Source organism: Calidris pugnax, unplaced genomic scaffold, assembly GCF_001431845.1.
Source record: "Calidris pugnax isolate Ruff unplaced genomic scaffold, ASM143184v1 scaffold125, whole genome shotgun sequence".
In the NCBI taxonomy this organism is placed as follows: Eukaryota; Metazoa; Chordata; class Aves; order Charadriiformes; family Scolopacidae; genus Calidris; species Calidris pugnax.
Window position 1 is genome coordinate 4,540,981 of NW_015090906.1, and position 14,266 is coordinate 4,555,246.

Consider the following 14,266-nt stretch of genomic DNA (forward strand, 5'->3'; position numbering starts at 1 on the left):
TTTTTTTTTTTTGGTCAAACCCAGCAGTTCTTGCTGTGAAGGACTTCACACAACTGCCCTTCCTGGTGCTCGTGAGCTGGGCTGTGCGTGGGCAACAGGCTGTAGCGTGAGAAAAGGACTGCAGCACAGCACGTTAGGGGCTTGCTTGAGAAGTAATTAATTAATAATAACAATAATAAAAAAAAAAAAAACCTTCATATATAAAGAATGTCTCAGAAAAGCAAAGCCACAAGGCGCAGAGGTTTGGGATAAAAAATTTGCTTTCACGGTAGCCTTTTCCCCCCCCCCCCCCCCGCTTCTCCCCCTATTTCTCTGCTAATCCCGCACCATCCACATATATACATCCCACCCAGAGATGGATGGGTACCAATCGTCTATACAAAAAAAAAACAAAAAAAAGAAAAAAAAAGAGATCAAAACCGCTTACAGAGGAAAATTAAACTCCTGTGCGCTAGAAGCACTTTACAGCTTGCTACGATCTAACAGGACGCCGGAGAGGAGAGCAAATGGCTGCAGCCTAAAGATCTGGTGGTGGTGGTGGTGGCCCCAGGGGAGCTCGGCTCCTCTCCTCCGCTCTCCTGCATCTCCTACATCTCTCCCCCCCACTTCAGCAGAGCGGTTTGCAGATGAACGGGCGCGGGTAGAAACAGCCGAGGGTCGACCTCGCCGCAGACGGAGGAGACCGGTTTTACTAAGCAAGCTTCGGAAATGGCGATGGGATGAGAAGCTGGCGTCGCCGGTGGCGTCGCTGGTGGTGGCCTCGCGACAGCGCCAACGGAGTCACGACGGCTTCTGCGAGTTGTTCATGTTCTGCAATGAGAGGGGAAGGACCAATGGTTGGGGGTGGTGCTGGGACTCCATCCTGGTAGCATCTTCTACATGCACATCGAGAAGGGGACGGAGGGAGTAACAGAAAGCCACGGCACGGATCACTACGGAAGCATCCACGGAGGAGAGGACACTGTCCACCCAAGGAGAGAGGTTGGGGAAGGATATGCTGACTTGCTACCCACATCCTTCCCCTCAGGCATCACCTGGCTTTAACTAGAGGTTTGGAACTTGGCATATCCCTCAAAACAAGGCAACCTTCCCACCCCACCCAGTCTGCACTTCTGAATCTGCTCTTTGGTCCATCCAAGGAAAAGTGACAGGGGACCCACAGTGTTCATTCAAGGAGGCCAATTAAACATCTCTCTCTTGCTCCCCTTGAGGGTTGGCAGTGTCCTCCCCTTGCCTCCCAAGGAGGCAGCCACCACTTGTTCATCCTTGCTACTGCCAAGAAGTGGCAGTTCCCATCAGCCATGGCAAGGAGCCAGCATGGACACCAGCCACCACCAGCCATACATCAGGAGGACCCACTCCCCCAATGACGCCCCATGATGTTTCATGGGTCCTGGAGCTGCTTCAGACACAGCCCTGGTGTGGGGTGGCAACAACAGGCACCCACCAGTGTGTGGTGAGGACCACAAAACCAGAGACAACCAGCTAAACACAAGCAGGACCAGCCCCAATGGTGCTGGCTGGAGGACAGGATCCGCTAGAGGAGAAACCCAAGGGGAGATGTTCACAACAAGGACATTTCCCAGTTCACAAAACTACACAAAACGGGGTGGGGGAAAAAGGACTAGGAAACAGCTAGGAAGGTTTCTCAACATTTTTTTTTCCTTTTTTAATTTTCGCTCTTACTACCAAAACTGCCTCTTACAAGCACCAGGAATCCCAGCCAGGCTACGAGGCAGAGCAGGCTGAGCTGTTCTCTCTGTTATCTAAGGAAACAGGAGGAGGTTAGGAGAAGCCACATGCACCACAGCCATTTACCTTGGAAATATTAGTAAAGAGAAAACTTTGAGAAAGTGACAAAAGGGTCGTCTTTAAGCATGAAAAGTGAAGGGGAGAAGAAGGGAGGGGGTCAGGTCGTTGTTAAAAAGTGCATTTTGGATCACAAACCAAGCAAAAGGAAAAGAAATCATCACACCAGGTAGTCCCATGACCCCAAACCAGCTCGATCCCACAGCCAGGAGGATTCTGAGGTACACAATCATGTCCCCAGCCTCTTCAGGTGTCCCCTGGTCCTCCTGGATGGAGGTCAAGACCCCAACAGGGACGACTGATGCATCAAAACACCCACTACCAACTAAGTCCCATGGTGCAAATTGGGAAGGAGGTACCTTCCACCTTCCCTAACCCCATACAGGTTGTGATGGGACATGGTGAGGGACCAGACGCACACGTGTACAAGACAACAGCCTCTCAAAGAGTTAACAGCAGTGTGAGTGGCACCAAGCCTTTGTTTTAGGGTGTCTTCATGGCTCCCTCAGAAGCCCCACACTAGTAGGTGAAGGCAGGCTTCCAGCAGCTGGAGATTGCAAACTTGCTGCTGCCAGCCTATGCCTGGGATGGGTAACCATCACTGTCTGCTCTAGCAGAGCTCCTCACATCTAGCAAAAGCAGATATCTCCCACACTCAACATCAGAGTGTGTTTGCGGTATCCCAGACAGCACTGAAGCATGCAGTGCTTTTTATTACAACGTGGATGGGGAAAAGGTGAATGGAGGGGTGGACAAAAAAACAATAGTTCTTTCAAAGCAATTCAAGAAGACCAAGCGCTTCTTCAGGGGCTTTTGTGCCCATGAGCAGCAAGGGAAGGAGCACAGACATTCAGGCCATGCTGAGCAACTCAACCTCTACGTTGAGCATGAGCGTGAGATCTTCCCCAACACGTCCCCCAGCAAAGCCAAGCATAACTTTCTTAACTTCCCTTTTCTCAAAAACATTTACTCTAAAAGGGGAAGAAACGTGAGGTTCACCAGCTGTTGCGTGCAAGCAGGGTTGAGTTCCAGCCTGGCCACATTATAGCAGACTCCTCCACCTTCAGCCCACAAAATGAACAAGGACAGGGATGCTCATAGGCCAATTCAAACTCATCTACAGAGGACAAAAAGACCCCTAGGCACTAACCCAGCCTCAGCTCAGCCCCAAAGTCTCCCTGGTCTTTGAGAAGACATTTGAGCACAGCTCCATTACTACTGCTCTCAACTCAGTGATGGAGCATGAATTAAGCCTAAAGGCTTCAAATTTATCCAGAAACTGTCCTGTCCCTATTACACAAGGATCTAACAGCACTAAGCCAAACTGTCAAAGCCTTGATTATTCATAATTAGTGCATTAAATGCTCAAGGCACCCTGCTTTCTTTCATAGACACAACTCGGAGCCCTGGGGGAGGACAGATCACCTGTGCCTATCACCTACAGTCCAATGGGCTATCACAGAGGAGAACTCCAGGAAAACCCAACAGCATCTCCCATCCCACAACTGTCCAAGGAGGAGACAGGCAATTTATACAACATTGACAGAGGGCAAGTGATAAATTGATCATTTCCCAATAAAATTGGGGCATTGAATCAAGCCAGGATATTGAGGGGTTGGACAAAGCAGCATCCATAGTCTCCTCTTTACCATTCCTAAGACGCATCCAAATCCCACACGCACACACAGAAATATTAACTCCAACGAGTCCACGCCCTGGACAAGTTTCACAGCAACCACAAAACAACCGGTGGGATGGCAAGAGACATGGAAAGAGGGCAGGAGGGGGGAATAAGAGGCAAGAAGATACTTACAGGCATGCCTTCCCTAGTAAAGGCTGCAGAGAGACAGAGAGAATGGAAAGAGGTGTCAGTAACACCGTGCGAGACTGGGCAGAGGACACCAAACAGCAGCGAGGGGCACCCAAACAGCGAGAGCTTCCAAACCCAAAGCTGGTAGAGGATTTGTTGCAAGACTTGACCAGCCCAAGCAGAGCCCCGAAAGCCAAGAGACAGACTGAGTTGCCACACTCAGTGCTTTGTGGGGTTGGAAGGCTCATGCGAAGCGGCCACCAAGCAGAGCGGTTGGAGGAGCACACCATCCTTCCTAACCTGCCCAGGACCTGGCCAAGGAAAGGTGAGAGGACACCAGACAACACAGACGATGCAAAGAGGGGCTAGGCAACACAGCAAGATCCAACAGGCAGCTGATGGGAAGGGCAGCATGGCGAAGGGGTTTCTATACATCTATGCTGCTTCTCTGGTATCACCCCATCTCCTTAAAGGGCACAGGGAGAGGGGGTTCCATTCCTGGAGAAGCGTGCAGCAAGGTCTCTCTTTCTACATCCCTTCATGGGTGGGTGAAGGAGGAAAGGACACATGAGCATCACAGCAGCTACACAAGGGGTTTCACCCAGGGCTGCAGAAGGCAACCAGGTTCACTGTGCCAAGAGGTTTCTACTCATTTTTGGTCCATTTTGCCTATCTCTCCAGGAAGGAGGATAACCCTCCAGTCAAAGAAGGGTCCTTTCAGCTCCTTCTCAAGGGAAGCACAAGAATATTTGCTTTATTGCAATGCCCAGGTCTACACTGGAGCTGAGCACATCCAGGTGGAAGGCACAAGACCTTGGGTCCAGCCCGCTCTAAAGACGTGGCTCCCCAAGGGTTTGACACCATGATTCCAGATGGTGAAGGCATTAAATTAAACACTAATAGAGCTCTGGAGTGTGTTGTAAACCCTCCAAACCCGAGAGAAGATCAACAGCAACCCTTCGCTGGGTGCTCCCAAAACCAACCCAAGGCAGGAAGGGACAGCAGCCGTGGGAGAAAGATGCATCTCAGAGACAGCAGCACAGGTTGCGACAAGTGCAAGCCGTTCCCCAGCTTCAGGAGCGACAGGAGGACAACAAACAATAAAACAACAAGAATAACAACAGAAAAAAAAAAAAGAAAAAGAAAAAAAAGAGAGTTCAACTAACTTGTCCCGGCATCTGCGTGGGCACTTCCTGAGGAACACAGCCTGGCAGGGCGGAAGAAACAGCCACATGCTCCTCAAAGCTGTTGATGCGAGGTTTTTTGGTGGGCTCTGGGCTTGCTAGAGGGGTAACGCTATTACGTCTCATGAGCGGGTTAGGTCCCTTCTTTGCTTCCTAAATTAGAGTGAGACAAAGGAAAAAAAAAAGTAAATAAAAAAAATTAAAATAAAATAAAATAAAGGGAAGAAGGCGACAGTTATAAAGGAAAAAAAGAAGCAGGTTGTTTTGGGTGTTTTCTTAAAGCGGCCTCTGCTTTTCCCCACAATCGCTGTTGACGTGCAAAGGATAAATTGAAAGGCTCTGGACACCAAAAAAAACCCCTAAAGCAAAGTGTTCAAGAACGCAATGTGATTTCCCAAAAAGAGGAGGAAAAAAAAAAGCGCCAAAAAGTCCCTGCGCTCAGAAACAAGTCAAGACTTTCTCCTCACCTGAGCCTCTGCTCACAAAAAAAAGTAAACATAGATTGTTAAACGAAACCTAGCAGCAATCAAAAGCCAATGACTTCGGACGACAGAAAGAGGTGCCCCATCAGTCTCCTCCTCGAAGCCGGTCCCTCCGACCCAGGGAGAGGTGTGAAAGCAAGAAGAGGGAAGATGAGCCAGCCCAGGCTGATTTGGGGAAGATTTGGGAAGTGGAGGCAGAGCAGCCGGGGAGGGTCATCACCGTGCCAAGCTCCAACTCAAGCGAGGTGGGATGGAGGGGCAGCACCCGTGCAGCTGAGCAGAGGGACCCAAGCGTTTCACACATGTCTTGCTCCACCCTAACCTGCAGCCCACATCTCTCCTGCCATCCCCAGCAAGGGTGGTGGTGGAGGGCATCAATAGCCCCCACAGCAGGGGGAAGAACTGGCTTCCCCCTCTAGGGCTGTGGGGAGGGAGAGGTGGCTCAGATGCTGCCACCTGCTGAGGTCGGGAAGCAAAGAAAAGGAGATGTGGGCCAAAAGGGGACAGTTCTGACCGTCCAACATCCAGACAGGTTCCACCACCACTAAGCGCAAGTTGGAAAGGCCCCAGCAGCTGGGACATGGGCACTGCCATGGTCCCCCCTTGGGTGGCCACCCAGGCCTGACACCAAGCTGGTGTCTTCCTGCTCTGATGGAACATAGGGCAGACAGACCTGATCTTACAGAGATTTTCATCAATGTGAGGGGTCTCCTCCCCACAGCATCCCCAGCCCAGTGCCACCACCTCCCATCCTACAGAACGGCACTCTGGTAGCCACAAAGAGCTGTGGGCACACCAGGAAAAAAACCACAAGGGCAGGAGTTGTTAGGCAAGGCATTGAGCCTGAGGCTCTGCCAGCCAGTTAGGAGACCTGGGAGAAGTCACCTTCTCCATCCACAGCTGTGTTGCCTGCTCAGATGAGCAGATGACAGCACAGGTGAAAGTTAAAGACCAGGGAGGAGCTTTCCCTGGGCCTGCTTTAATCTGTGCAAACGCAGTGGGAAGCAGACACATGCAACAGTCTTTTTCCCCTTGAAAAACCCTCAACCGGCCACGTCTTTGCAGAGCAAGAACCCATCTGATGCTCCAGCAGCACTCTGAGCATCTAGCTGAGCAACCTCCCCATGCCCACTCTGGGCATCCTCGCTGCCGGATGACTGTAGGGGAAAGGAGGGGGACACCAAGGGATGGCTCTGAGGAAAAGTAACACTTACCTCTGGCCGTTCCCTGTGCGTGTTGACAGCTTCAATGTTCAATGAGATGGACTCCACCCGGCAGCCTGCAGAAGGGAGCACAAGGAGACAGAAAGACCATCAGCAAACCCAGCAGGATGCTATGAAGTGCTCCACCCCAGAACCCCGCTCTTCTCCCAGAGACAGCTTGGATTCAGGAGATAAAAGCTGAACCCCTTGGCATATTTAGTAGGCAGGCCCAACTTACCATAGGCCACGGGGGTCAGCTTCAATACCGTGTGAAGGGGACATTTCAAGTAGGGCATTTCATCTGCAAAGAAAGCAAAGCAGGAGGGTTATCCCATCCCCTCTCCAGCAGGCTTAGACATCTTCATCAACAGCTAAGGCCATCCCACACCAAAGAGATGCATCCTCCAGGCCCTGCACGGACCTGAACACATCTCTCTCATCTCCTCAGAGCTCTGAAGAGATGCCTCCTCCAGGCCCTGCACGGACCTGAACACATCTCTCTCATCTCCTCAGAGCTCTGACATCCCTCCTCCAGCAAGATCAATCCCCTTTCCCAGGGACAAGGAGCTCACCTGCACTCTTGTCTAGGAAGTATGCCAGGAGACAGCGCATGACAGCCTGGTGACAGATCACAAGGACGTTCTCTTGTCTCTCCAGCTCCATGATGACTGGCTCTAGGCGCTGCACCAGATCTTGGTAGGACTGAGGGAGAAGAAGGGAAGGGACATATGGCATAGAATCAAGAACAGGAGCACCTCAATAAAACAACAGTCCTTGTCTTGGTCCATCTACTGATTTCATGCCCTTCACTAAACACAGAAGAAGGGAAGGGAGACTGATTTCATGCCCTTCACTAAACTAAACCGGAGAAGAAGGGAAGGGACATATGGCATAGAATCAAGAACAGGAGCACCTCAATAAAACAACAGTCCTTGTCTTGGTCCATCTACTGATTTCATGCCCTTCACTAAACTAAACCAATATAATTATTGCTAAAAACAATCAAAGTTCAACAAAGCCTCATTTTCAGGCTACTCTAGAATCTAGCTGCTACTTCTGGAGAGAGGAGAAGGAAGCCCATCCAGCTAATTTTCTATCAAGTCAGTGGGACACTTTTTTGAGTGATATGTTCCTTAATGAGATCTTCACACACCACAATTTCACAAGAGCTGAATGCAAAAGGTAAATGGGAGCCCTGAACCATCTTGATTCTAGTTACTTGGAGCACTTGCTGCTCCTCTGCTCTGAGCGTAGAGGACAGCATGAGGACAAGAAGGCCACATTTAAAGCAAGAGCCACATCTCTGAGAGTCTCCTTGCAGACCTACCTCCCCAGAAGGATAACGGTAGTAATATTTATCCTGATCCCGTAAAGCAAATTCCTCTGGATGCTGCTCCCTGATATCTTCATACGTCATTTCTTCACACACACCCTGCCAGAATAGGACATCCATGAGGTTACTGGACATGCTCAAGTCAAACCTTCTCCAAAGCAATCACCTATAACCCTCTGAGTGGTCAACTACAAAGCAGTTCCAAGCAAAAATAATTTTAATCTGCTCATTCAAGACAACAACTTGAATCCTCAGCAAGAGGCAGAGCTAAGATGAGAAGCCAAGTTGTGAGGAACGTAGAAGTACTATCCTTTCCCACGGAAGGAAAATTTCCCCATAAAAGGTGAGATTTGGCAAAAATGAAAAGGCCAGTGCTATCACTCTCTTTACCAATCAGCAACCAGGAAGCTGTTTTTACTGCATTTAAAGATACTTACAGCATCTATTTCATTGAGCGCCTTCCACTGCTCGTAGGGCAGTTGGAGAGCTTCTGCCGTTTGGATTGTCCTCTTTAGTTGGCTGGTCCAGACTTTGAGGTCCTTCAGGTTCTGCTCCTCAACAAATTTGTTCAGTGCCACTGCAAACTGTAGGACATAAGAAAAACCAGGTCAATTCCTGATCCCCAGCTTCCCAGAAGGCCTTATTCCCTGCTTTCCAGCAAACGTTGCATTCTCCAGGACCTCTTTTGCTGTCCATAGGTAGTTGTATTAGCCTTCTGCTCTGGGGTGAAGAGCAGCCACACATGTATTGACCCCCAAAAGCTATGAGGGGTAGAAGAACAGAGAGAAAGCAGAGGGGAAGTGGCGATTCCTGATCCCCAACTTCCCAGCAAGCCTTATTCCCTGCTTCCCAGCAAATGTTGCATTCTCCAGGACCTCTTTTGCTGTCCATAGGTAGTTGTATTAGCCTTCTGCTCTGGGGTGAAGAGCAGCCACACATGTATTGACCCCCAAAAGCTATGAGGGGTAGAAGAACAGAGAGAAAGCAGAGGGGAAGTGGCAACCTAATGTCATCAAGGAACAACATCAACTCCAAGGAATAGCACCACAACCTGGGCTCTGCTGTGGAAGATTCCTGGCCACCCTTAACCACAGCACTGCTTGTTTGTCATTAGTCCTTCCTAATAGTCATATCTCAAATTACTCCATTTGAACTTCAAAACAGTCTGGCAAGGCAAAACAGCTAGTAACACTCCCTGAAGCACTGCATTTAACCATCTCTTTGAAGAATCAAGTAGTGAGCAATCTCAAAGCACCCTCGGAGTTGGCTATCCCTATTGAAGGGTGGCAGCAGTCCTTCTACATCCTGTCCTGCCTGTGCAAGGTCTGAAACAACTTGGTGAAGATACTCATGTCCTTCTCACCTAGAGATTTCTGCAGCCCAGTCTCTGCTATCCCCTAACCACATGCAACATCGATGGCTAGAAAGTCTTGTTCTAAAATCATGCCCAAGCCAAAAATTTAACCAGCTCTACAGATGGATCCTCTGAGCACTCCAGCTGTCATCAAACATACACTTAGCCCAGTGGCATCTACGACAGCCAAAATCACTCCTAGAAGCCATGGTGGAGTATTCTCTTCTTACCTTCTTGCCCCTGTTGGAAAGGCCCGAGTCACCGCCAATCTTCCCCTTGAGGTTAAACTCGCTTTCGCCGTGCCGACAAAGATAAATGGTGCGGGGCTGGACATGGATGTTCATCAGGTAGTAAACGATCCTGCTCTGGATATGATCCTGAACCCTGTTGACCAGGAACCGCCGGCCAACATCGATGACTTTGATGAGAGAAAGCTCCCTAGGGAAAGCACAGCAAGGATTGAGGGGGTTGCCAGTGGGAAAAGCAGAAAGAAAGAAACATCGTCCTCAAAAAAATAGCCTTGTGAGGTATCTCAGTCAACATAATCACCCGGCTAAAAGGATTTCCTGCAGGCTATTTTCAACAGGAACCTGACAGGTAATGGCAATTCATGGAAAGCTAAGTAACAGCAGTGTAATCGCCATTCCTCCTTGCAACAGTAAAGAGGATTAAAAAAGACTAGCAGGGAGCATGTTCCTCTCCAGGACAGGGCTCAGCAGGACCAGGATTATCCGCACAGGGCACACTGACGTATTTGTGAGCAGTGGAAAGGCTGGGAGGTGCCTGCATGGTCATGCAGGACAGCAAAGGTCTTTCCAGGGCACACAACTAAGTGGAAACCAAGGCCTTGCTCAACCTTGTGGTTTGAGCCTGTTCAAGCAGTCCCTTCCTTTAGCTGACAAAAGCATCTCAGAAATGCTCAAACTGAACTGCTTTTTCAAAGCCTTTGTACTTAAACCCACAAAACCAGTGTATCTGAGCCCAGAAGAGCCTGGGAACGTTTCAGTTCCTGGCACAGGGCTGGGGAAAATCAGCACTTTCAAGGAAGAAACCTGAATTTACGGTGAGGCTTGGCCATACGTTATTCTAGCACAGTCATGTATTTGAACACAGAGTAAAGTACAGCCCCGTACTTCATTCATTACTCCTCTCCTGGGAGAAGAAAGGCATTCAATTCAGTTCAGAAGTCAGCGGAAGTTTCTTACCGGTCATAGTCATCAGGGTCAAGAGGCTGGTAGCTGGCTTGGTAACAATTGATCCTCTTCATGAAGTCCTCCATGGCATCGGTCGAATTACAGTCCCGGTAATCAGGGCTGGACAATTTTACTTCCTGAGGCAGGAGAGAAAGCAAGGAGAGGTTAGGAAGCTTTCCAAGCCAGACCATGCTAATCTCAAATGTCAAAGTCCTGTCGAGATCCAGCTATCAGCTGAGCCACTTTATAGTCATCACTTATCATAGGACAGAAAGGAAGTGACTGAGACTTAAAGCTAAGGACAAGGTGAGAAAATCTGGTATCAACCATTGCATGACTGTTGAGCAACATTCAGCTCCTTCCTATGCATTATTTGCTACGAGCTACTGGGCCGAAAGAGGCGAGAAATGGGCAATGGGAGTATCCAGAACGCTCATGGACTAAGTTCTGCTTGAACTACTCTAACAGGCTATTTTTCTTGAAAATTTGGGTTTGAGCAGCAGCGTTACACAGTAGTAACTTCACAGGCAACCCTGAGACCAACAGGATAACACAATCGAGTGATACACGCGGCAGCGCCCCAGGGCCACAGCACATTTTCCACACTGATCCCAGCACTAAGAGCATCATTCATCTGCAGCGCCCCATGGAGCAAAAACCTACGCTCAGCTAGTAGCTCATTCTCTCCCCCTTCAAGCATTATTTTCCAAAGAAAGGGATTAAATCCACCCCAAAAAATCCATCTTAAGAGTGTTGCAAAAAAAACAAAAACCAAAAACCAAAAAACAAACAAACAAAAAAAAGATGGAGAAAAAAAAAAAAGAAAAAAAAAAGAGATGGAGCAAACTGAGCATTTTATTAGAATCATGGAAAAGGCTGTGTGCAGCCTTCCAAAAACTGATCACTGGCCATAGGACACCAGGTCCCAGCAGGAGCAAAAGCCAGGCCCTAGTCACTACCCAAGCACCCTTTGTGGAGCCTGTCCTGAGGGCAGAACGAAACCCAACAATACCCTTTTCACAGACTTTTCGTACCCTGCTACACATTCCCAGACACCATAAAAGTTCAGATGTACAGCTGGAGATAAGGTTGGAGCAGAGCCCAGTGGAGGAAAGGACACTTTCATTCATGTTAAGGAAGACCAATTAACATCTACCTGCCCTAGCCAAGCCCAACAGGCAAAGGAGCTCTTCTGCTGGTGGGAAATCAAAGATCCAGCAGCTCCCAAAGGAGGCAGGAAGCAACGTTTTATACTGCTCTCCCAACCAAGACTTCAGTTATTGGCAAGAAGCCTCTAAGCTGAGCTGCTACTCTTCTCAACAGATTTTGGGAAGCTGTATGTGGCTGAAGACACCACGTCTGACTGCTCTCTTGTGGGATTTAAACTCCTAACCACACCCATCACTTCCAAAAAGTGAGACTGAGGGGGTCACCAAAGCATCCTGAACACATTCCTCCCCTTTGTATCAAGTTATAGGTCAATAGAAACTCAGAGAACATGGAAGGAAAGTGGGGAAAGGTTACAATAACTTTTATTTTCATTGCTTCCAGGTGGCCCTGGGCGATAACAAGCCCTTTCTCATCCCAGGTCAAATACATCATAAAGATAAAAACCTCCTAATCCTCAACCAATTCTGTCAAGACATTCTGATAAGAAAGCAGCTGGGCACAGGTGAAAAATTCTCCCCAAGGGGAAAAAAAAAAAGCAAGACATTTCCATGCTTACCATAACATTGGTGGCAACTACTGTGGGATCATTGCAGACAGATTCAATGAAGAACACCTGCGAAACAAAACAAAGGTCACCTGAAAGTCAGCAATAAGATCTGTAGCATTCAACCAGCTCCTTGCTCAACCCAACCTCTTCCCTCCTTAACCAGAGAGCTCTCCCTCTCCTCCACTCCCATCCTTTCCTTCTCCAGGGCTCAGGATTGGGAACAAGGAAAGAGTTTCATATTTTTGATCAAACCCATCAGTGAAATCCGCCTCATGCAGGAGCATCATGAGGACAACATGTTAGTAAAAAAAAAAAAAAAAAAAAAAAAAAAAAAAGGGCAACAATACATTAATGTGGACTGTGCAATATAGGCAGTAGCCCAGTGGTACCAACCTTGAACCCATTTTCTTTGGCAAAGTTGAGGATCATCCCTCTCCTCTCCCGCGTGGTATTGGTGGCATCAAAAACCTTTAAAAGCAAAGATTCTGATTAGCACCAAGACTGCCTGCTTTCCCTCTGCGTCCTTCGGAGAAGGAACTGCAGAGTGAACTGCACAGGCCACAGCACCTTCAGGACCAGGACTGCTGGCAAACCCTGTGGAGCACATCTCTGAACTTACCGCAATCTGGCCAGCCTCCTCCGTCAGGTACAGCTTGACATCCCTCAAGGCAGCCAGGGCACACTGCCTGCAAAAGAGGTGAGAGACACGTGGTCCTGATGTCCTCTGAGATGCTCACAGATGCCCACAAAGGAGGGCAGGTTCTGCAGCTCCTCTTTGCCACCTCCCCCCTTCTCCCAGGGACACTTAGGAGAGATCGTGAGCCTGCCACAAATACAAGAGCCATGAGTACTGGTCTTCATGGTAGACCAAGACGGAAAGGCCAAACCTCATGGCAGACCTCATACCTTACATCATGAATTCAGAGTACCACTATTGGAGGATGTGTTGGTGACCCTGAAGCTACCAAGCCCTGACAGCTTCAAGTTAGGTTCTCCTTAGGCAGGCACGGAGATCTCAACCGAGAGTCCAGCTTTTCTGTCCATCACCCCCCAGACAAGCTAGGTAACCCAGCTGCTGGCCATGGGCTTCACCATCTGTTTGGGACCTGGGTATGAGCACAGACATGGCGCCCACACTTACCTCCTGACTTTCATGGCCTCCTCATTGTCGGGGCGGAAGAAGTCATAGGAGCTGTAATGCTTCACTGCCTCACGGCGATACTCTCCCACGTTGAAAACTGTGTGGGAAAGACAAAAAACCATCAAAAACAGGAGCAAGCATCAGCTCGACTCCACTGTGCAGCTCCTGCAGATAACGCTTTCTAGCCGTGGGCCAAGAAGTGACATCCTTAGAGAAAAAGGCTCAGGGACATCCCTTGGTCTTCAAAGTGAAGGAGAACCTGAGCTGCAGCAGAAGCAATGGGAGGACATTGATATTTGGCCCATCGGATCTTGGAAAGGTCCCCCACCACCTTCCACTCCCCAAGGGACTAAGCTCCTTTAGCATCTCCCAAGGACCCAGACCCCGTGCTTTTCCCAGGCAGTCAATGAAAGCCTCACCTTTCGTCGGGACACCGATCCAGTTGAGGTAGCGAGTCAGCTTCTTGGAGATGTAGGTCTTCCCACGGGCTGGGAGGCCAACCATCACTATCACAGTGGGGGAATTGGCAAGCTGCGGCCCGCAGGCTACGAGGAGGAGAAGAAAGCACAACATGAGCAGCCCTTAATCGTCCAGCTCATCCTGTATCAACCCTACAGCCTCTTGACCCCAACTTTCCCCCAAGTTCTTCAGCAGCTGGAGGAAACCAAAAGTCTCTTCTCTCTGTGCACCACCATCTCTGCAGTATCTCCTGTGCATCCCTCTCACGAGCCTGAACATCCAAAACCTTGAGCAGGTGCATCCACTGACTCGTTTTTTGCAAAGGGATCTGCTGAATGATCACGTCAGAGCATGGAGCATGGTAGACAGCTCTGCAACTGCCCACCAGTGAGACACAACTGCCCTAGACGAGCCATGCCAACCCAGACGTATCCTGGTGGCACGCAGACCTTGGGGTAGGAGTCACAGCCTGAGATAGCCATGACAAGAACATCCTGACAGCTGCAACACAAGCAAGGAACCAGCAGCCACCCCAGACTCCCTGTAGGACCTCCATGCCTCAGTTTTCCCACTTGCCAAAAA

At 49.3% G+C, this 14,266-nt stretch overlaps 1 protein-coding gene across 2 annotated transcripts in view; it reads right to left on the reverse strand.

The window, feature by feature from the left end:
- Positions 1 to 316: 316 nt before the first annotated feature.
- Positions 317 to 14,266, reverse strand: part of PFKFB3 (6-phosphofructo-2-kinase/fructose-2,6-biphosphatase 3) — a 51,184-nt gene continuing 37,234 nt past the window's right edge. The window contains exons 2-16 of one of the 2 annotated variants that reach the window (XM_014949118.1): positions 13,645 to 13,770; positions 13,226 to 13,322; positions 12,704 to 12,770; positions 12,478 to 12,552; positions 12,094 to 12,150; positions 10,380 to 10,504; positions 9,405 to 9,612; positions 8,258 to 8,404; positions 7,815 to 7,919; positions 7,060 to 7,189; positions 6,726 to 6,788; positions 6,500 to 6,564; positions 4,786 to 4,956; positions 3,623 to 3,645; positions 317 to 810 (exon numbers count right to left, since the gene is read on the reverse strand). In XM_014949118.1, the coding sequence (XP_014804604.1) occupies positions 804 to 810; positions 3,623 to 3,645; positions 4,786 to 4,956; positions 6,500 to 6,564; positions 6,726 to 6,788; positions 7,060 to 7,189; positions 7,815 to 7,919; positions 8,258 to 8,404; positions 9,405 to 9,612; positions 10,380 to 10,504; positions 12,094 to 12,150; positions 12,478 to 12,552; positions 12,704 to 12,770; positions 13,226 to 13,322; positions 13,645 to 13,770 (1,466 nt within the window). In that variant the 3' untranslated portion in view covers positions 317 to 803. The remainder of the gene's footprint in view (positions 811 to 3,622; positions 3,646 to 4,785; positions 4,957 to 6,499; positions 6,565 to 6,725; positions 6,789 to 7,059; positions 7,190 to 7,814; positions 7,920 to 8,257; positions 8,405 to 9,404; positions 9,613 to 10,379; positions 10,505 to 12,093; positions 12,151 to 12,477; positions 12,553 to 12,703; positions 12,771 to 13,225; positions 13,323 to 13,644; positions 13,771 to 14,266) is intronic. The other variant, XM_014949117.1, reaches the window with a different exon arrangement.